This window comes from Sturnira hondurensis, unplaced genomic scaffold (assembly GCF_014824575.4).
Source record: "Sturnira hondurensis isolate 20B ecotype Veracruz unplaced genomic scaffold, ASM1482457v3 Scaffold0022910, whole genome shotgun sequence".
NCBI lineage: Eukaryota > Metazoa > Chordata > Mammalia > Chiroptera > Phyllostomidae > Sturnira > Sturnira hondurensis.
Genome location: NW_028095541.1, coordinates 5980249 through 6004149, shown reverse-complemented (window position 1 = coordinate 6004149; position 23901 = coordinate 5980249). Strand labels below are relative to the sequence as shown.

Genomic DNA, 23901 nt, shown 5'->3' with positions numbered 1-23901 from the left:
TTCAATGAATAAAATATCAGTGCATCCCTAAAATTCTTCCCTCCTGGAGAAAATCAGAGTGTATACCTCATCTTGTCAAGGCTACAGTGTACACTTCATCTTGTCAAGCAAATAACAACATAGAAAACTCCTGTGACAGAGTACCTTTAACTGAGTATTTCATTAAAGGAAGAAACAGAGAGCAACTAGAATGTTAACATTTTTGTGGACACTCCATCTAGTTTAATAATGAGCAGCTGCAGGCGAAATGGCCAAAACTAAAAGAGGAGACACCTTGGAAAGCAAACAGTATTTTAAAGCTAGATGATAGCAACAGGGAAGGCAAGATGGGACTTGGTCTAATGAGAACCTGCAGTGATAAGAAACATCAGTGAGGCCCTGACTGGTGTGGCTCAGTGGATTGAGTGCTGGCCTGAGAACCAAAGTGTCGCCACTTTAATCCTGGTCAGGGCATATGCCTGGGTTGTGGGCCAGGCCCCCAGTAGGGGGCTCTCTAGAGGAAACCACACAGTGATGTTTCTCTCCCTCTCTTCCCCTCTCTAAAAATAAATAAATAAGTTCTTTTTTAAAAAAATAAACATCGGTGAGGACTTCTAAGAGAGACTACTAACATCTGGATGGATTATTGTATCACAACCATGAATAGGGTGCCTGGTCTATTTAAGGATGTGTAAAATCTATTGATGGTGTCTCCATCATAATTCTCTAATTTCTTTTATGCCTGAAAATTCAACTGAAGTTATTCTCTGAAAAGGAAGACTCACTGTCCAGAACTGCCTGATTTTAATGTCTCAGAAGGAAGAGATTAGGATGTTACACCAAAAGCCAGAAATCAAAATGCTACAGTTCCAGAAAAACTCATGCTCTTAATCTTATGTGCTCAACTCAGGAAGATGAACTGCATACAAGTACACTGGTTGCATATGCCAACATAGTGACTTCCCCCAGAGTGCCATTAAGAACTGACAACCTTGGTGTAGTTGAAACAAATGATTGAAAGTGTTTTCTTCCAGAGACCATTTGCAATATGCTTTTAATTCTTCCACTCCATAAAACCAACTCACTTTCCAGTTTTGTGGGTGCTATTAAAGACACAAGCACAATTCCAGAGAATTTCATTTATCAAGATTTTAATTGAAAAGTGCCAGGGCTGTTCTATTTATTAGGACTTTCCTTGTAGTGTGAGAGCTTCTAAAATGTCCCAGAGCTGCAGCATTAGCTATTTCACTTCTTGCATAAAATGGAATATGTAGCCAGAAAACTACAAATAGACCTGGGATTGTGCTAATGACATTATGCTTAAAATCACCCTTTAGGATCAACATCACAAATTGACTTAAGGGCATTTTTAGTGTAAGGACATTTTTACTGCTTTAGTGTAAGCAGCTTTCTGCTTTGTAAAGTATTTCATTTAAAGAAGCAAGAGGTCAAATGATGTATATGGAAGAAACTTGCAATAGTATGCCTAAGTTTAAGTGTTTCCCATTCTGAAACTGAATATACCATGATATACCAACAAAAGAGGACAAGGAAAGAGACCCAACTGATAGGAAAATGTGAGTCCAAATATTTTTTTCTCTTATTTTAAGCAAAGCTTCTTTCAGAAAAAGTCATGGCACTTCGTTATAAACTTATCTTCTCTGGGGAGCTGATTTGTTACCAAATATTTCAACCTGACACAGCTAGGTTAGGAAGCAAAGTACCGTCCCATTAGACCGCAAAAGTAATTTTGGTTTGAAAGGAAAGCAATATGTTTTGGTGGGGAGGAATCTTTTTTTGTTTTTGTTTAGGTTTCTTGACAGTAAACCACAGTGTGACTTATTGTCAGCATTTTGCAGTGTGACTTATATCTGCCTTACTACAGAAAGAACTAGCTCTTTCAATCTGCTAATAAAATTCAAGGTGATAAGCATTCTTTCAATATACCTTCTAATTTTTTAAATGCTAGTTATATAATAAAACTGAAATCAAGTTTCAATCAGGCCACATTTCTATTCAGGATGGCTAAAACTTCTCAGGATGTTTTCACATCTTAAATGCCCCCAAATCTGTTAAACTGTCATACTTAAGAAATGGCTTACTAGATCATTTAATGTTTTAAGGAAGTTAGAAGCAGATGTACAGCTCATGATTTAGAAGTGAGCCAGTGGCCTAAATCAAACTTGGCATGATAGTTACTTTCTGGATTGGATTCTAAAGGCTGAGAATTGAGTAGGTCATCAAGAAAGGTTTCCCTTCTGACTATAGCCAGGAAGCCTGTAAATCCAGAAAACAACATGTCTGGTAGCACAGACCATTCATTTTCTTCAGGGGCAGCATCCTGGAAGCTTTGAAGACATCTTTAAAGAAAACAAAAGGAAACCTGTTTCTGCTGTAGGCTTGTGGAAGGGAAGAAGTGATAAAGCATCTGAGTCAGGCATGATGTGCCCCACCCCCCAGCATTTTCTTATACAATAGCAATGAGACTGAAGCAGTGGCTTCATTTATTCCTCTTCTAAAGGCTTTGTCCTTCACATTTATAATACAGAAAAGATGTTCTTAGTGGCCAAAGAGAGAAAGAAAGATTCATGAAAGGTCTGGAAGTATTTTTCAATTTGATTCAATTTGATACTCAGGTCATGGATTTCACATGAGTATCTCTAGGAAACCTGCCTGTTATGCTCAGAAAGAGAAAACTTACAACAACATAGAAAGTGACTAAGTAATTATATTTGTGATCATGGCCATTTCTTGCTGTAAAGTCAGGAATACCCTAACTGATAACATCCTTATCAGAGAGAAGAGACAGAGAGGGAGTTGATAGTCAATAAATAGAGGCATTAATTTTTAGTTCAGAATCCAAAAGTTGACTACCTACAAATGGATTAGCTAAACTGTAGATTCTTCATCCAGAAATGGAACTAGGCTTTAGCAGAATGCAGACCTAAAATAAAAAAGAATGGTCTTTTTAATGGTGCATGGTTTGGAATGAAATCCAGTCTCTACCACTTCCTAGAAATGTGCTGTTAGGCAATTCACCAAATTTATCTGAACCTCACTTTTCTGATCTGTAGAACAATGCCTGACATCTAGGAAACAGTAAATGTTGGGTCTGGTCTTCCAGATTACTAGTGTAGAGTCAAGAATGATGAAGGTAGGAAATTAAAACTGGTGAAGATGAATGTCTATTTTTTTTCTGTGTTACAAATGCATAGTATAAAGAAGTTTTGTTTAAAAAAAAGAAGTTTTGTTTTATCTGGGATGTTTTATGACTTATACTGTTTTCCTTCCTCCCATTCAATGACAAATTGGACAGTATTGCTTTTACTGTTCCCTGTTGTGTATTTGAAACCAAGCCTGTTACCAAATAAGGTGGATTGACCCAGGAAGCATATTATTCCCACAGGAAAACTGTGCTTCTAGACTGTGTGCATCGAGCCAGGATAGTGACTACCCTCTTGAGAAGACCCTGAACAGCAGTCCTATCAAATCTGAACGTGAAGCATTGCTAGTGGGTAAGGAAGCTGACAAACACATACAATGTATAGAATGTAGTGCAGAGGAGGATTGTTTTGCCTAAGATGACTAGGCACATGCCAGGCATTTATGAAGCGTGACAGTGCAAGGACCCAGAGTCCTAAAGATAACAGGATAAGAACAAATACAAATTTCAATAAAAATGGAAACAGCCATTCCCAGCCCACTTCAAACTCTTTGTAGCCACTGCCACATCAAGTGTGAGAATTTAAGGACTATGCTAAGAATGGTGTACTAGAGAAATACACTGTAGATTTTAAAATTTGTATGCAAGGCTAGCTGACTCTTTCCCAGTCCCATTCAATAGACAGTACAGACACTGTTTGGCAGAGAGCTTTTCCAGATGAGCCTCCACAGGAATTGTATGCCTCTCTTAAGTTTTCCAGGTTACTGGCAGATGACTCAGAAGGCTGTCTATAAGTGTTGGACACTAGGGGACTCTGATGAAATAAATGCTAGAATTGCCGTAATTATGTAGAAATTCATTCACTGAGGCAATAGCATAAATGGTTAAGGAATCAGACAGAACTGGCTTCCTGTCTTGACCCAACCATTTGCATCTTCTATCCTGAGCTTTAGTTCTTCTATCTGCAACAAAGGGCAACTATGAGTACGAAACACAATAAATCATCTAAATCACTTTACACAGTGCCTAGCCCCTATTAAAGCCTCTATAAAGATGGACCATTTTGCACTTACAGCTCTATTCACAAATGCTTATTGACTTTATATTCCATTTGGAGAACGGTGGCAGAATGAGATCCCAAAATATTTTATCATTTAAAAGAAGCTGACCTCAGCGGATAATCTTAGCTGCCTTCTAGGAAGCTGAGCCACAGAGTAACCCCACCCCATCTCAAAAGTTCCTCACACTTAACAGCTTCTGCATATTTTTAAAATACATCTGCCTCCTTTGGTAATGGATACTGTACTCAGATTTAACAGTTTGATATGTTAATAAAGTTGCACAAAGGGAATCTGCCATTGAATCTTCAAGAAAATTGACAACTTATTTCCATTTCCGACTCAAAAGTTTTTTAATAAATTGGCAACTGGGAGACCTGTCAGAGAAGAGCTGGGGTAGGAGGAAGCTTCTGTAAATGGATAATTCTAGAAACAAAGACTATAAAGATAAGTGGGTTTGGTTTTGTTTTTCTAAAGAAAGTAGTCTTGGGCTGACAGAGAGAATGGAAAATCTATTTTTTGAATTGTTTTTTTTTTGGATATGAACACACAAAAACTGCTTAGTGTTTTGAAACCTATAGAGTTATTTGTTGACATCTGACAGCTTATGTTGACCAAAGGATCTAGAATTCCTTTGAACACCAACTGTCTTTAGAATTTAAGTTTCTTCGCTTGAGTCAGTATTTACAAATTCAATCTGCCTCATCATTTAATAATAAAGGAGCGTTATAAGTAATCACATACATTTTGAACAGATTTTGATCCCCACCATCAGTTCCTCCTGGATCCCCCAACCTGCCCCCTTGCCATACAACAAGGAACTGTCGAACTTCATGCCACAATTTAAACTTGTGATATTCTTTGTCCGTCTGTAAAGGGACAGGCAAGTTGTAATTTATGGACTAAATCCTATTTAGCTTTTTTTTTTTCCTGGCAATTTTCAGCGAACTCTATTTTAGGTTGGTGTGAGATACCTAAGATCTTATAAAAGAAGGTGAATTCAAAAAATGTAAAGAAAGCCCTGGCCATTGGGGCTCAGTGGATTGAGTGCCAGCCTGTGAGCCAAAGGGTCACCAGTTTGATTCCCAGTCAGGGCACAGGCCTGGGTTGCAATCCAGGTGCTTAGTTGGGGGCATGCCAGAGGCAACCTATCAATATATTTTTCACACATAGTTTTCTCTCTCTAAAAATAAATAAATAAAATCTTTAAAAATGCAAAGAAATTACTAGTAGACTTTCGAACAAAATAAGTATTAGAACAATTAATCTGATGGCCAGAACAATCAAGGCAGTATGTGTAGCTGCCAGTCACCCCATAGTTATGCTGAGTAGAAATTATGACCATTCCTAGAAGCGGTAAACTACGATGAGAATTCTGTTACTTGAAGAGATTCAAGGCTCTGAGCACAAACAAAATGCTAGTGACCACTTAAGCGAGACAAATGTTTGGCTATTCTTTATGGAGATGCTCACAGAGTAAAACTCGAATACAATCAGCAAATTCTCCCATGAGATGCGCAAGGTTAATCAGGCAAAGTACATGATTTGTACTTTTACCACAAGAAGACATTATTAATGCATAAGAGGCCAAAACCCAATTTAAAGACTGCAGAGGAACTAAATGGCCATCAAAAAACATGTATCAAGGACCCATGGATAGAGCCAGAGTGGGGTAGGATTGATGCTGGGAGGTGGGGATGGCTTAGGTGGGAGGGTGTGGTGAGGGGAAAATGGAGACAACTGTACTTGAACAACAGTAAAAAAACAGCACAATATAAAGTCATTTTAAAATTCTAAATTCATTGTAAAATGTAGAACTCAGATCTTCTTTAGCCATCAAAAATGGTGGAAGTGACTCCTCAAATGCCAACTTTTCTTCTTTTCTTTTTTATGTATTTTTTCATTATTTATGCTATTACAGTTGTCCTACTTTTCCCCCCTTGCCACCCTCCTCCCAGAACCCCCTTCCCTCGAATGCCAGCTTTTCTACATGTTATGTAGTGTAGTGAGAGACAGTGTGTTAAGAGTGATTGTCTGGGTTCAAATTGTCTGGGTCCAGCCACTTAGTATTGGTATGACCTTAAATTTTCTGTGCCTCAGTGTCTCCTCATCTGTGAAAGAGGAATGGTAATACTTACCTTACAAGGTTATTGTAAAGATTACATGAATAAACTTAGAATAGTGTCCAGTACATAGTATGTTGCACATAATAAGTTAGCTTTTGCTATACATTATCATGTGGCATCTTAAAGAATACATTGCTCAAGTGTAACCTCCATGGTATTGTCTCTACAGGGATTATCTCCACATTTCTTCATGTCCACCCATTTGGAGCAAGCATTGAATATATCTGTTCCTATCTGCATCGTCTAGACAGTAAGGTATGTGGAGACCTGAAATGGAATATACAATTCTTTGTGGACAAGTGACCTTACTCTCCTCAAGCATAGATAACTCATTAATAATTGCTCTAAGGAAATGTCCTTCACCTATTCTTTCACTGTGATTCAATGTAGAGCCTCTCTTTTGTAAGTATGATGGCTACCTGTCCCCATTTGCTTGAGACTGAGGGATTTCCTGGGACCTGGGAATTCCAGTGCTAAAACCAGGGAAGCCCAGGGCCAGCCTCAGTGAGCTAGCCACCCTAGTTACAAGATACATCGTAGAAGAATTTCACTCCTTTCTCTTAATTCACATATAGGCTGTAAATTAACCAATATATTACACAAATCAATCTCTTACCCTGACCCTTTAACAATTAACAAATGTTAATTTTCCAAGTTGGAAGTCTTACTGCAACCACCTCCCCAACCATCACCATCACCACAGCCATTATCTATGATGAAATTATCAGGGTTAGGGAAAAAAACAATAAGTCCATAACACAGGCTGAATATTTGCTCACAGCTGATCTCATGATCCTCTTCCTTCCCTGGATAATATCCTGTGGAGGAACTCACAAAGCATCAATAGCATAGATAAGTGGATAAGTGCTAGTTTCCTAGAAAGTCAAGGGTGCCTCATTCAACGAGGAAAGAACTCTTGATCCTTTAGAGTAAATAAACTCATGATAGATTTTTTTCAGAAGCAGCATTCATTAAACCTGCTCATGGATTGAATTCACTATTTCACAGGATCTGGGCCATTTGAGAAGTGCTATTGAGACTTGTGCAGTTGGATTAAAAAATGTTAAGCCATTCAAACATATGTCCTTTTTTAAAGATTTTATTTATTTATCTTTAGAGGGGAAGGGAAGGAGAGAAGGAGAGAAATTTCAATGTATGGTTGCCTCTCATGAGTCCCCTGCTGGGAACTGGCCTGCAACCCAGGCATGTGCCCTGACTGGGAATCAAACCGCGATCCTGTGGTTTGCAGGCCCGCACCCGCACTCATTCCACTGAGCTACGCCAGCCAGGGCTAAACATATGTCCTTTTAACAGAAGTACTGGCCCATTTCGGAATCCAGCTATTGTGATATGTTCTCCTCATGGCATTTGTTTCAGTTCTAGCTGCCACTTCCTCCTCATTTATCTGTGTGAAATGATGCTGTTCTGCAATTAAATGGCCCATTTGGTAGTGAAAGGAGGAGTGGAATGTGAGCGCCAGGCCCAAGTGGTCAGTTGAAGTGGTATAAATTGAACTACATATCAGTAAAAATGATCTGGTTCTTTTTTTAAATTATAAAAAATAATACACACATATTCTTTAAAAATGTAAGTCATATAGAAATATTACAAAGGGAAAGTTATAATCCCACCCCTCAATGATAACTACTGTAAAACATTTTGACATATCTTTATTTCAGACTCTTTTCTATACATATGTTGCATCTATATCATATGTATATGTCAGTAAACATTTCATATTTATGTTTTTTGAAATGAGGATTCAACTCTGTATCATACTCTGCAATGTGTTTCACTTCACTGGAATACACTCTTACTACTAGTCAGACAGGCACTGGAAAGAAAGCTTGAGCTCCCTCCTCGTCCAGGCCCAGTTTCTCCTGAGCAGCTTCCTGCCAGAGTAGTGCCAGGACCTCACAAGGAGAGCCTACAGTGGTACCAACAGAAGTGAGGAGGAATATTCAGTGCAGTGGCAATTCAGGGTTTCTATAAGGATTCCCCAGTGCTCTTCTGTCAAGGTCTAGTGCCCGGGTTCACAGTACAAAGGTTGCTACTAACATAAAGATGACCACCTGAAGCAATCCTTAACGGGATCCACAGATTTGTTTTTGTATTGATGTGAGTGAATTCATGTGTGTGTATACACACGTGTGATTTCGTGTGTGTGTGTGTGAGAGAGAGAGAGAGAGAGAAGAGGGAGACAGTGCAAAGAAACAGGAATCAGAGCATTTCTTAATCCCATTAGTTTACTTTTGTGAACTAATGAGTGTGTGGAGAATTCTGGTCTGGTGGCATTTCTGCCTCACTCCCTTCCCAAAAGGTTTTGCAGATTCAGTAGATCTACATGTAGCATCACCAGCACTGATCCAGTGCCATTCAGCTGGCTGCAAACCCAAGCCTCTCCACATGACTAGCTCTTTCCAATAGAAAACTCAGAGGTAGAAAACAGTTTGGAGGTTCCTAAAAAAAATTAAAAATGGAACTGCCATATGACCCAGCAATTCCACTTCTGAGAATATATCTAAAGAATCCCAAAACACTAATCAGAATGAACATATGCACCCCTATATTCAGTGCAGTGTTGTTTATAATAGCTGAAATATGGAAAGAGCCCAAGTGTTCATCAGTAGATTAGTGGATAAAACAGCTAAGGTATATTTACACACTGGAGTACTACTATACCATAAAAAAGAATGAATTCTTGCCTTTGCCAGGTGGCTCAGTTAATTGGAACATTGCCCTATACCCCAAAATGTGGTGGGTTCAGTTTCCAGTCAGGGCACATACCTTGGTTGTAGGTTTTATTTCCAGTCATAGCATGTGTGTGTACAGCAACCAATCATGATTCTCTCTTATACCTCTCTCTCTCTCTGTCTCTCTTTGTCTTTCTCCATCTCTGCCTCTGTCTCTATCTTTCTCTCCCCTTTCTCTCTCTCTAAAATCAATAAACATATCCTTGGATGAAGATTAAAAGCAATGAATTCTGTTCAATTTCCAGTCAGGGCATATGCCTGGGCACATGCCTGGGTTGCGGGCCAGGTCCCCAGTGGGGGCCACGTGAGAGGCAACCACACATGAATGTTTCACTCTCTCTTTCTCTCTCCCTTTTCCTCTCTCTAAAAATAAATAAATAAAATCTTTTTTTAAAAAAGCAATGAATTCTTACCATATGCAACAGCATGGATGGACTTAAAGGATATTTCACTAATTGAAGTTAGACAGAGAAAGCCAGATACCATATGATTTCACTTCATGTGGAATCTAAAAAACAATATAAATAAACAGAAACAGACTCATACATGCAGAGAACAGATGAATGCCAGATGGGAGGGGGATAGGCACCTGGGTGAAATAGGTGAAGTGATTAAGAAGTAATAATTGATAGTTACAAAATAGTCAGCATAGGGAATATAGTCAACAGTATTGTGATAATTAAGTATGGTGCCAGGTGGGTACTAGAAATATCAGGGAGATCATTTTGTGAAGTATATGATTGTCTAACCACTATGCTGTACACCTGAACATAACACAAAATAATACAAAATAATGTTTAAACTGTAATAAAAAATTAAATTTAAAATGGTTATACAATTAGTAGTATTTTAATAAATTTTATTAATATAAAAAGGAATAGTAAATAAATCTTATAAAAAAGAAAGAAACCTCAGTGTTGATAAATCTCAAAAACAGCATTTTAAACAAAGAAACAACTGACAAATAATTACGTTGTATGATTATACATGTATGAATTTTTCAGAAAATGAAAAACCACAGTGAAAAAATATGATTCAGGGATTGGGAGTGAGGATTGCACTCTCAATGCAAAGGGGCACAAAGGAACTTTTTTGAGGTGATGGAATGTTCTAAAACTGAATTGTGATGATGGTTGTAAAACTGAATACATTTACTAAATTTGTACAATAAAATAACTAAAATTCATCAACATGTCTGAACTTATTATATGTAAACTATACTTAAATAAAGCAGTTATGAAATATATACACAAAAAGAAAGCTCAGTGGGCTGTGTCTAGTTGTCACAACATAAGAAGGCTACCATGTGGAAGCCACTTACCCAACACATACACATTCAGGAAGAGGGAAAAGAGGTCAACTCCATCCCCTAAATGCATCAGTATCCTAAAGTTGGCAACGTTGAGGGAGAAAGAGCCAGATGAGGAAGGTGAGACTGGTTTTGAATGAAGATATCCTCTCTGTCCCACAGATCTGCACCAGTGATGTGGAATGTCTCATGAGCAGACTTCAGTATACCTTCAAACAAGAAATGACTGGAGTTGGAGCTAGTCTGGAGAAGAGATGGAAATTCTGTGGCTTTGAGGGGTTGAAACTGACCTGAAGCCATCTGCCTAACAACCTGGGATCCTGAAAATAAATGTGTGTTGGACAAGCTTAGAAAGTGATTTCTATGTTCAATGGTTTCTAAGTGAAAATTGATTTAAATTGTTCGGTTCATTCCTGACATCTATTTTGATGTAGAACAAGGATCCTACAGCACCTTGAGCTACAGGCCCTAAAAAAAAATGACTCAAACCTCAAGTGCTGTAACTTCCTCCCTTTTTGTCCATTGATTGTCTTTGTTTTTATTAGTAGTATTGAAAAAAGCCTGATTCTAAAGAGTATTTGGGGTGTTTTCAGTGTTTGTGTTACAGTGTCTGTAGACTTTGGTATTTTTAAAAACACTGTTAACTGAAATATTTTGATGATTTGTGTGTGACTTGTGTTTCAAAATTTCTCTTCATATTAGTGTTGCTGCTGATGAAAGGAGTGTGAGGAGCTCTAGCTACTTCATAACTGACATCTTTCCAATCCCTAGTAAGTGAATAACACATCAGTGTCTTCTGGAAGGTGTTTGACCAAGCTCACCTTTTAAAAGACAAAGCATGATTTGTGGCTTTTACAAAATTACTGTGAAGCAGAAGTTGACAACTGTTCCAAACTTATTTTCTCTAATATATCAGACTAAAAGTTTATTTCAGAATATGAAAAAGTCTAGATGTATGTGCAGGATGCAAGTGTCCAGTATGACTGGCATATGTACGTGCTATTCAGAATCACCTTGTGAATAGTCTGCTTATAAAGGAGGGCATGTTTAGTTTTCTAAGAATTAAAACACATGTGTGCATTGTGTGTATGTGCACACACAAATTAGCAAAAGGGATTTATTTTAATATATTTTCCACCCAGCCTTCTTACAACATCTGTTGGTCCCTTTTCTTCTGCTGTCAGTGTGTTGAATTGCTAACCATGTACTGCTGTAAATATTACATTTACTTCATGTTGAATATTTGCAAAGAGTTGATATGAGTATTAATAGAAAACTGTTGGTGATGAATAAATAATGGACCAGGTTGTGTGAGGCTTCCTGCAAATAGGTCAGTTCCACCTGGAGTGCCAGGGACACCTTCAGATTGCAATGGCAGTGTGGGTGGACCAGTCATGAGGGTCCTTCTTGATGGGCGAAAAAGGGAAAGAATGAGGATTTGAGGCTAATACCCTGAGGTAGAGATGATCTTTTCTTTTGTAGTGCTGGTGGTGCTTGTAATAATACAAGCATGCCCTCCTTGGAGTCCTGATTCAAAATAACTGAATATACTAAGTAAGCAAAGCCGATGAACAGTATTTCAGGAGAATGCTTTGTAAATGCGATGTCAGTAGTGTTCAAAGTTGTATTTTTAAAAGATAAATATTCATTTTTATACCTCAGTTTGGTGTTTTGTTTTGAATTACTTGCTCTCTAAGTAATCCTTCAGTAAATCATCTCAGCTTCTTCCTTTCAGTTACCAGAATGTTGTAAGAACATGCTAAACCATCTGTCTTGACAACTGGAAATAGGGTTCCATGGCAGCGCATTCATGCTGAAAGCTGGCTTTCCCTCAGCGCCCAGCTGTGGCACCAGCAGAAGGCTGGGCTTATTTTTACACTGGCTTCCTCACTGAAGCCTCTCTGCCATCAACACTACAGAAGGATTTGATTCATCTGTTTAAGAGGTCCTAGAATGTATTGTTTTAACAACATCAATAAAATCAAGGGAAATTTGCCACTAATGAATTATATCTTCTTTAAATCAGTTGAATAAAATGAAATTTTAAAGCTACAACTGCTACAACCAAGCCCCTTGCTCTCCTTCACTTAATCTGCTTGTACTATAAATGGTCTCTTTCTAGTATTTCTCTCAATTTAGTACAAATATACATACTGCAGCCTGCTTAAATATATGAGTCATGATGGTTAATTTTGTGAGTCAACTTGGCTAGGCAATAGTGCCCAGTAGCTTGGTCAAACACCAGTCTAGATGTTGCTGGGAAGGTATTTTTGAGATATAATTAACACTGAAACCAGCAGAATTTTAGTACAGCAAATGACCATATTTTGCCATATAAAATGCACACTTTTAGCTAAAATTTTTTAGGGAAAAAGAAAGATTTGCATTACACATGGATAGTGATTACATACCATAATTCCATGTATAATGCACACAAATGTGTGTGCACATTATCCATGACAAAATACGATACCCTTCATAAGGTAATTGGGTCTCATCCAATCAATAAGAGGCCTTAAGAGAAAAGATTGAAGTCTTCTGAGGAGAAAGTAATTGCTACTCCAGATTGACTTTGGACTAAAGATTGCAGCATTAACACCTGCCAGAATGATTTGCAGACCACTGGCCAGCCCTACAAATTTCAAATTTGCCAATCCTCATAATCACATGAGCCAATTCCTTAAAATAAATCTCTCATGTGCTCATACACACACACATACACATATCTCATTGCTTCTGTTTCTTTGGAGAATCCCGACAAATATACTAGTTCAGAGTGGTTATAATATGTAAAAATAGGATGTTTGGATTATATTACATATTCAAATTGCAACACATACCATCTCGAACAAAACTTTCAACATAGAAATCTATTAATGAAGCTATTTTTTCCTTACCAAATGCTCAGTGCTTTTTTTCTTCTGTTATTCAAACTGAATTTTGAAATATTACTGTTTTGTTATTTTTAGGTGATACAGTAGTTCGATTTTTCCACATACTAATGAATAGAAGCATTCTTTTATTTTACGAATATTTCTTTCATCTCCCTCCTGAGTCCTATAACATCTCCAATTCTTACTTTTTAAAAATTTTATTGTATTTTCTTTTTTAAAGATTTTTAATATATATATTTTATTGATTATACCATTACAGTTGTTCTATTTCCCCCCTTCATTCCCCTCCACCCTGCACACCCCTCCCCCACCATTCTCCCCCCCTTAGTTTATAACCACATGTCTCAAGTTCTTTAGATTCTATATTTCCCCTACTATTCTTGCCCTCCCCCTATCTATTTTCTATCTACTGTCTATGCTATTTTTTGTACCTTCTCCCCCCTTCTCCTCCTCCCACTCCCCTGTTGCTAACCCTCCATGTGTTCTTCATTTCTATGGTTCCACTCCTGATCTAGCTGTCCTCTTGGTTTGCTTTTGTTTTAGGTGTGGTTGTTAATAACTGTGTGTTTGCTGTCCTTTCACTGTTCATATTTTTCATCTTCTTTTTCTTATATAAGTCCCTTTAGCATTTCATATAATAAGGGCTTGGTGATGATGAACTCCTTGAACTTGACCTTATCTGAGAAGCACTTTATCTGTCCTTCCATTCTAAATGAAAGTTTTGCTGGAAAAAGCAATCTTGGCTGTAGGTCTTTGGATTTCATGACTTGGAATACTTCTTTCCAGCCCCTTCTTGCCTGGAAGGTCTCTTTTGAGAAATCCGCTGACAGTCTGATGGGAACTCCTTTGTAGGTAACTGTCCCCTTATCTCTTGCTGATTCTAGAATTCTCTCCTTCATTTTGGTCTTGGCTAATGTAATTATGATGTGCCTTGGTGTGTTCCTTCTTGGGTCCAACTTCTTTGGGACTGTCTGAGCTTCCTGGATTTCCTGGAAGTCTATTTCCTTTGCCAGACTGGGGAAGTTCTCCTTTATTATTTGTTCAAATATGTTTTCCACTTGTGGCTGTTTCTTTCCCCCTTCTGATACCCCTATAATTCGGATGTTGGAACGTTTAAAGATGTCCTGGAGATTCCTAAGCCTCTCCTCATTTTTTTTTAATTCTTGTTTTTTCATTCCTTTCTGGTTGGATGTTTTGTTCTTCCTTCTGGTCCATTCCATTGATTTGAGTCCCAGTTTCCTTTCCATCACTATTGGTTTCCTGTGCATCTCCCTTCATTTCAATTAGTTTAGCCTTCATATGTTCCTCTAATTTGTGACTATAATCAACCAGTTCTGTGAGCATCCTGATCACCAGTGTTTTGAACTGTGCATCTGAGAGGCTGGCTATTTCCTGGTCGCTCAGAGTTATTGGCTCTGGGGCTTTGAGTTCTTCTTGAGCCATCTTTTGGGCTGTTCATGCCTGTTACGTATCAGGATTGGAGCCCTAGGTGTTCACCAGAGCAGGGCAACTCAGTCGCTAGGTTGTGACGCTGTACGTGGGGGTGGGCTCAAAGAGGAGCAATGGTGGTCCCATCTGCCGCCTCCCGCTACTGGCGCCACAGCTGCCACCGTCACCGGGGCCTGTGCGTTTCGTCCCACTGCACGCAAATGTGCCACGACCATCAGCCCTCCGCCACTGGGTTTGCCCGCTGGGGCCTGCACGGTCCATCTCACTGTTTGGGAATGTGCAACCGCAGTCAGTCTGCCCCGCACCCCGACTGGGTCTGGGCTGCCTGTGTGCCTATGTCGGGGATCTTTCCTGCCCGACCCTGCTCCACTGCTGGCTCTGCCCCTCTTACCGGTCCCAATTGAACGGTTAGTTGTAGTCGGACTTCCGTATAATTCAATTTTCTGTTCTTTGGTTGTGTCTTTGTTCTCCAAACCTTTGTGGTATTCAAACTTGGTTGTGGGAGAAGGCACAGTGTTTCCACCTATGCCTCCATCTTGGCGGAAGTCTCTTTTTTAAAGATTTTATTTATTTATCTTTAGAGGGGAAGGGAGGGAGAGAAGGAGAGAAGTATCAATGTATGGTTGCCTCTGCAGAGGACACACAATGTATTGTGTGTCCCCTGCTGGGAACTGGCCTGCAAACCAGGCATGTGCCCTGACTGGGAATTGAACCGCAATCGTGTGGTTCACAGGCCTGCGCTCAATCCACTGAGCTACACCAGCAAGGGCTTCCAATTCTTATTTTTTATATCACCAAGTTTCTTGTTAAATGCCTTTGATGCAAATGAAAACAGTTAGTTACAGAGAAAATTAGACACATATCTGTGTTCAAGTTACATAAAGTTTTGTTTTCAATTAGGCTCAATAATGTACACTTTTCATATAATGCAAAATAAACTGTATTACTTAAAAAGACAGCATAGATGTACAGGACCTTGTGGCTCACCTGGTAGAGCTGGGTGAGCCCTTGAGATTCTTCTTAGTTGTCTTGGACAGTCCATCAAATAGACCTGGATTCACTTTTCACCATAATTGCTACTGTCTGCTGAGCTCCTATTATGCTCTCATTCTGCCCATAGTGACTTTATGCATGTATACCTTTAGGCAAGTTACATAAACACAATGAGAACTTCAATTTCCTAGTTGGTAAAATTAAGGAGAAACAATACCCTCCTCAGACAGTGGTGGTAAAGATTCAATGAGATTGGATCTATAAATTGCCTGACCAGTTCCTAGCCCACAGTGAGTTCCAAATAAAGAGTTATGATTATGATTCAATCAAAAATACAATAATTATAAGTACCTTCATTTTAAGAAAAAATGTTTTTCCATTCACAACTAGAATTGTGGAGCTACATCATGTTGCTGGGCTTCAAGAAAGGAAAGTCACAGGGCACATGCCTGGGTCACAGGCCAGTTCCCAGCAGAGGACACATGAGAGGCAACCATACATTGATATTTCTCTCCCTCTCTCCTTCCCTTCCCCTGTAACGATAAAATGAATAAAATCTTAACAAAAGAAGAAAGGAGGACTTCCAACCAAGATGGAGGCTTAGGTGGAAACACTGTGCCTCCTTGCACAACCAAGTTTAAAGAAAACAAAGTTTTAGTAACAAAAACGCAATCAAAACACAGAAAATTGAACTATATGGAAACGAACCATTCAGCCAGACTGGTAAGAGGGGCGGAGTCAGTGCTGGTGGAGCGGGGTCCCAGCAGGAAAAAGCAGCCTGACTGACCCAGGAGCACAGGCAGCAGTTGACGGAACCCAGGTGTGGGGCGGTGGGCAGACCCAGTGGGGGCGCAAGGTGGCTGGCTGACCACAGTCACACATTCTTGTGTAGATGAAACAGGCTAAGGAGCGAGCAATGAGACAGACTGCACAGGCTAGGACCCCAGTGCCGGGAGTTAAAGCGTGAAAGCACCAATTGGAGAAACTTTGGGGGTCGAGGTGCCAGGAGAAGCTCCCAGGCTCACAGAGAATTCATTGGAGAGACCCACAGGGTCCTGGAGGATACAAGGCCCACACACCCGGGAGCCAGCACCAGGAGGGCCCAGTTTGCTTGTGGGAACTAGCAGAGGGAACTGAAATCTGAGAGAGAGAACAAATGTCTGGGAACAAACGTCATTGCCCTCTCTGACCTCGCCCCCCACATACAGCGTCACAACCCAGCAACTGGGTGGCCCCACCCTGGTGAACACCTAAGAATCCGCCTCTCATACGTATTAGGCGTGACCCGACCAAAACATCATGGCTCAAGTAGAAAAAGAGCTCAAAGCCCAGAGCCAATACTTTTAAGCGACCAAGAAATAGCCAACCTATCAGATGCACAGTCAAAACACTGGCGATCAGGATGCTCACAGAACTGGTTGATTATTGTCACAAATTAGAGGAACAAATGAAGGCTACATTAATTGAAATGAAGGGAAATGCACAGGAAACCAATAGTGATGGAAAGGAAACTGGAACTCAAATCAAGGGAGTGGATCAGAAGGAAGAAAAAAATGACCAAACAGAAAAGAATGAAGAAACAAGAATTTAAAAAAGTGAGGAGAGGCTTAGGAACCTCCAGGACATCTTTAAATGTTCCAACATCCGAATTATAGGGGTACCAGAAGGGGAACAGGAACAGCCACAAGTGGAACACTTACTTGAACAAATAATAAAGGAGAACTTCCCCAATCTGGCAAAGGAAATAGACCTCCAGGAAGCTCAGAGAGTCCCAAGGAATTTGGACCCAAGAAGGAACACACCAAGGCACATCATTATTACATTACCCAAGATTAAAATGAAGGAGAGATTCCTAGAAGCAGAAAGAGATAAGAGGACAGTCACCTACAAAGGAGTTCCCATCAGACTGTCAGTTGATTTCTCAAAAGAGACCTTACAGGCAAGAAGGGGCTGGAAAGAAGTTTTCCAAGTCATGAAATCCAAAGACCTACAGCCAAGATTGCTCTATCCAGCAAAGCTTTCATTTAGAATGGAAGTGCAGATAAAGTGCTTCTCAGATAAGGTCAAATTCAAGGAGTTCATCACCACCAAGCCCTATTACATGAAATGTTGAAGGGACTTATCTAAGAAAAAGAAGATAAAAATATGAACAGTGAAAGGACAGCAAACTCACAGTTACTAACAACCACACCTAAAACAAAAGCAAAGTAAGAGGACAGCTAGATTAGGAGCAGAACCATAGAAATGGAGATCATATGAAGGGTTAGCAACAGGGGAGTGGAAGGAGCAGAAGAGGGAGAAGGTACAGAGAATAAGCAGCATAGATGGTAGGCAGAAAATAGACAGTGGAGAGGGCAAGAATAGTGTGGGAAATATAGAATCTAAAGAACTTGTGACACATGGACATAAACTAAAGGGAGGGAATAGTGCGGAAGGGGGTGTGCAGGGTGGAGGGGAATGAAATGAGGGGAAATGGGACAACTGTAATGGCATAATCAATAAAATATATTTTTTAAAAAAGAAAAAAATCAACTATTCAAACATTCTAAACATTTACTCAGTATCAGGTACTGTGCCCGGGACTGTGGAAGTATGGCTGGCTCATGCCCTCAAAGAGCTAGAAGGATAGGTTTTAACACACTGAACTTAAATCCTTCACCCTTTAGGTAAGACCATAAAAGCTCAGCATGAAAATACTTAGCGTTGAACAACCTTTTGAGACCTGAACTATTACTCTGTATGCCCTCCCCCATCCACTCTCAGAGGGTAAGTTCCACAAGAGTGTGGTCTTCATTTGTCTTGGATATTATAGGTGCTCACTAAATATTTGTTAAATGGGTATTTCTGTAGCACTCCACACAAATTACATTTATATGCACTAATAATAAAGGCTAACTGATTAAAAACTCCTACCTGCCAGTAAATATATAGATTGCTTTGTTTTTACTATAACTGTGAAAAGTATATAGTATTGGGTATTATCCCATTTCAGCTCAGTCTCCGAGATGTAAACTAACTTGTTCAAGTCTCTAAAAGGCAGAGATGAGATTTGAATCTTAGTCTGTCCAACTGCAAGCCGAAAACTTTCTACTGTTCCATCTTTTTTATCATTTTATTGTTATTCTATTACAGTTGTCCCAATTCCCCCATTTACCCATTTCTGCCCATCTACCCATTTTCCAGTGGCCCAAGCTGATGAGCATTGTGTTCAGGATGTGAGTCTATACTGTATCAACTTTGTGAGCCACTGACAGTGCAGGGCCTGGGCATGCAAGAATCCTGAAAGGCAAGGGTGGAGGAATGTACAGAAAAAGACTATTGCCACCATCTTTCATGTGAACCCTTTGGCAAATGTATTCACCCTTTCTGCCCCCAGTTGACCCATCACTCTTTCCATGTTTGCTTGGAATAACACAGGGGCCAAATAAAACCATTCCTATTACAGACACCAAGCCCCAAAGATGAATATGAGACTAAATGAGACTAAAATAAGACCCTCTCTAGTTACCGTGGCATAACTCTCTGCTGCATCCAGAATCAGAGTCAAAGCCTTTTAGCAGCAGCTGCTTCAGATGACATCCATCCCTGGAGGCTGACCTCTGCGGGAGAGTAAAGGACACTTGAGTATGACTCCAAAGTCGGGCTGATCTCATCCCTCTTACTCATAGTGACAGTGGGCTGGAATAGAAACATCCCAGCTCATGTTCACCAGGAAGCAGGTATGTCTCGCATAAAAGCTATTGGGTCCTGGCTGGTGTGGCTCAGTGGATTGAGTGTGGGCCTGTGAATCAAAGGGTCACCAGTTCAATTTCCAGTCAGGGCACAGGCCTGGTCCGCAATAGGGAGTGTGTGAGAGGCAACCACACATTGATGTTTCTTTTACTCTTTTCCTCCCTCCCTTCCCCTCTGTCTAAAAATAAATAAATAAAATATTTTTAAAAAATAATAAAGGCCATTGGGCCAAAAGTACACATACACTCTAAAGTAGAATATAGTGGCCCCTCTAGTTCTTCATTTCTCTCTGAAACATCAAGATAAGTTTACATGGCATCAACATACACATTGGTTTGTGATGGATGGAACCCTGGATGCACAGGCTACAGATCCCAAGAGGCACAAATGTCTTCCCAGTCCCCTTTTCATCTCTGATCTGCCCAACTGGGGTTATGCTGAGTAAACTAATATCCACTTCAGTTTCTAACAACCAATCTCATGGGCTCTTTCCCTTCTTAGTGCTAAGAATGCATGTAGCCAGCAACACTGCACTAGAGGTGCTACAGTGACCTCTACTCACTTTCAGGGCTCAGACTTAATCAAGTGTCAGCTGGATGCAGGCAGCTGCCTCTTCATTCTCACAGATCTCTTGGCACATGCTAAAACATAGGGTAATCATGTTGTGCTGCTCCCTGACCCCAGGCATCAGCATTTGATGTAGTCAAGCAGGGCTATTTCAAGGTACCACTATGCATGTGAAAAAAAGTAATGCCAAGCTTTCAACCAGAGACTGAAAGGCAGGCAGGACTGGCTGAGTCCCTTGATTCTAAGGGGACTAAATGGTAATGGGAAAAATACAATTAAAAACAAATAAATATAAAATAAAAAAACTCCCAAGAAAAAGATAAACAAAAATGAAAATGAATACAAAATTGTATGCATAAGGAAACAGGCACAGCCTCTCTGCTGGTGGGAGGATGAACAGTAAAACCTTTCAGAAGGGAGAAGCCAAAAAGTCTAATTATTTGTTCTAACAATTCTACTTGCAGAAATTTATCCCTAAAGAAATAAGTGAGAAAAGTGCTGTGATGAATATAACAAGGGTATTAAATATGAAATAATTAGAAACAATGCAGATGTCCAAAATAAGGCTTAAGAGAATAGCATGTAGCCATTAAAACTGTTGTTAATTTGGGAAATATACACAATATGCCTATTGTTAAGTGAGAAAAAGCAGGCTATTTCATATCTTCACAGGATAATATGTTTTGTTTAAAATATGTAAATATATGTATGTTTGTGGATACATGTACAAAGAAAAGGCCAGTACAAAATTGTTAGCAGTAGCTGTCTCCAGATGGTACATGGGCAGAAAAAACTTTTTTCTGTGTTGTTGTTGTCTTCCAAGTGTCTCATATTGAATATGCATTACTTACATAATGAGAAAAATGTAAAAGAATATTTAAGTGAAGAACCAAAGACATGGGTATTAGATTGTAGATTACCAGATGTTCTAAGCCTAAAATTTAGAGTTTCCACCTTAATCTTTCAGGCCAAGCACCCATCTAATCCTCCTCTCCATGAAGACGTATCTGTTTTCAGGTTAACACCCACCTCCTTCTTTTTCTTATTTGCTTCTCTTTTTTAAAGGTGGAGTAGTTTTATTGCCAAACTGAGAAATATTTTTTTAGGTATGTAAAAATCAAGAATGTTAAGAATATACAAGTTTGGATTTAGAGGAAAACTGTGATAACTTCAGCTCATTTGGATAAATATGCCATATAGTTGGCAAATCTGGATTTGAAATGACTCTTCAGCCTGTTGTATAAGTCCTAGGCCTGGCTGCCATCTTATTCAGTGGCCACACCAGCATTTGTTTGTTATGCTCCCTCAGAATTACATGAGAAAGTTCTCACCACTTTAAGGCGCATATCATTTGTAAATCCTGTGACTTATGAAAACAGTCCCACTTGTTTAGGGTTTTTTAATTGAATTTATTGGGGTGATACTGGTTCACAAAACCATACAGGTTTCAAGTGTACAACTCACCAAAACATCTGCACATGGCTTTGTGCACCCATCACCCCAAGAAAAGTCTCTTTCTGTCCTCATATTCCTCCCTTTTTGCCCACCTCCACCTATCCCCACCCCACCTTTACCTCTGGTTTTAACCACATAGTTATCTGTATCTATGTGGGATTTTTTTTTGCTTAATCCCTTTGCTTTCTTTCATCCAGTCCTCCAACACACCTCTCCTCTGACAGCTGTCAGTCTGTTCCATGTATCCACACCCTTGTTTCAATTTTGTTCATTAGATACCACATATACATGAGATGATATATAGTATATGTATTTCTCTGACTGGCTTATTTCACTTAGCATTATAATCTCCAATTCCAATCACGTTGTCACAAAAGATAAGATTTCTTTCTTTTTTTAACAAAATACACAAAGAATTTTTAATGAATACCATCAACAATTATATACAACAAATTTGACCATCGAGTAAAATGGAAAACTTTTCAATTATAATCCCTTCAAAGGCTAAATCATGACAAATCACATTATCTGAACAAACCAATTACTATCAATACATTTGAATCAGTAACTAAAACACCCCAAAAGAAAAGCCCAGGCACAGAGAGACTTACAGGGGAATTCTAACAAATATTTTAAAAATGATTAGTACATAACTTCCTCAATTAATCCACAAATTGATGAGTTCACTTACAAATTTATTTTATGAGGTCACCATTATTTTGATACCCAAGCTAATGGGAGACTGCAAAAAAATCCACTTACAGGCCTATGTTCATATGAAATGTACACAATAAAATTCTCAACAAAATTGTACCAAAAAATTGAGTGATATATTAAAATGATTATACACCCTGATCAAGTGTGAATTATACCAACGATGCAAGAATGGCTCAACATCCAGGAAATAATTACTGTGATTTAAAACATCAAAAAAGACCTCTGGCCAAGATAGAGGCATAGGTAGACACAGTGTGCCTCCTCACACAACCAAAATAGTGCCAACAACAATTTAAAAACAAAAAACAACCAGTACTGAGAGAAAAATATTTTTTTTGCTACACAGATATTTTTATTTATTTATTTATTAAATATATTTTATTGATTATACCATTACAGTTGTTCTATTCCCCCCTTCATTCCCCTCCACCCTGCACACCCCTCCCCCACCACTCCCCCCTTTAGTTAATGACCACCTGTCTCAAGTTCTTTAGATTCTATATTTCCCCTACTATTCTTGCCCCCCCATCTATTTTTTACCTACCATCTATGCTACTTATTTTCTGTATCTTCTCCCCCTTCTCCTCCTCCCTCTCCCCTGTTGCTAACCCTCCATGTGTTCTTCATTTCTATGGTTCCGCTCCTGATCTAGCTGTCCTCTTGGTTTGCTTTTGTTTTAGAGAAAATTGAACTATACGGAAGTCCTACAACCAAGGTGTTAAAGTACACGCATTCATCCAGACCAGCAGGAGGGGCAGAGTCAGGGAGCTGGGAGGGAGAGGGCTCTGGGCAGGGTGGCGGTGGACCCTAGACCCAGAGAGGTGGTGGCTTGTGGAGGGGCGTGGCCCACAGGCAGCTGGCAGACCAGGTGGTCCCATATTCATGTGCAGACAAACCAGGAAAAACTGAAGAGCGAGACAGACTGCGCAACCCAGAGTCCCAGCACAGGGAAATAAAGCCTCAAAATAACCTATTGAAAACACCTGTGGGGGTTGAGGTGCCGGGAGAAACTCCTAGCCTCACAGGAGAGACCCACAGGGTCCCAGGATGTACACAAACGCACCCACACAGGAATGAGCACCAGAAGGGCCCAATTTGCATGCGGGAAGCGGGGCAAGTGACTGAAATCCAGCAGAGAGCAGAACAACCGCCATTGTTCCCTCTCAGACCCCTCCTCCACATACAGCCTCACAATCCAGTGACTGGGTTGCCCTTCCCTGGTGAACACCTCAGGCTCTGCCCCTGACTATGTAACAGGCCTGTCAAGACAAAAAAAAAATGGCACAAAGGGAAGAACAGATCAAAGCTCCAGAAAAAATACAACTAAGTGATGAAGAGATAGCTAACCTCTCAGATGCACAGTTCAAAGCACTGGTGATCAGGATGCTCACAGAATTGGTTGAATTTGGTTGCAAATTACATGAAAAAATGAAGGCTACATTAAGTGAAATAAAGGAAAATTTACAGAGAACCAACAGTGATTGGAAGGAAACTGCTACTCAAATCAATAGTGCAGACCAGAAGGAAGAAACAAACAGCAAAGCAGAAAAGAATGAAGAAACAATAATTCAAAAAATGAGGAGAGGCTTAGGAACCTCCAGGACATCTTTAAACATTCCAACATCCAAATTATAGGGGTACCAGAAGGGGAACAGGAACAGCCACAAGTGGAACACTTATTTGAACAAATAATAAAGAACTTCCCC

At 39.6% G+C, this 23901-nt stretch overlaps 1 protein-coding gene across 7 annotated transcripts in view; it reads left to right on the top strand.

The window, feature by feature from the left end:
- ENOX2 (ecto-NOX disulfide-thiol exchanger 2) overlaps nt 1-10933 on the top strand; it is a 359324-nt gene extending 348391 nt beyond the window's left edge. For 5 of the 7 annotated variants that reach the window (XM_037037287.1, XM_037037285.1, XM_037037286.1 and 2 more), the window contains 3 exons: nt 3386-3494; nt 6496-6581; nt 10551-10933. In XM_037037287.1, coding sequence (XP_036893182.1) covers nt 3386-3494; nt 6496-6581; nt 10551-10682 — 327 coding nt within the window. In that variant the 3' untranslated portion in view covers nt 10683-10933. The remainder of the gene's footprint in view (nt 1-3385; nt 3495-6495; nt 6582-10550) is intronic. The other 2 variants (XM_037037288.1, XM_037037289.1) reach the window with 2 other exon arrangements.
- The last annotated feature ends 12968 nt before the right edge of the window (nt 10934-23901 follow it).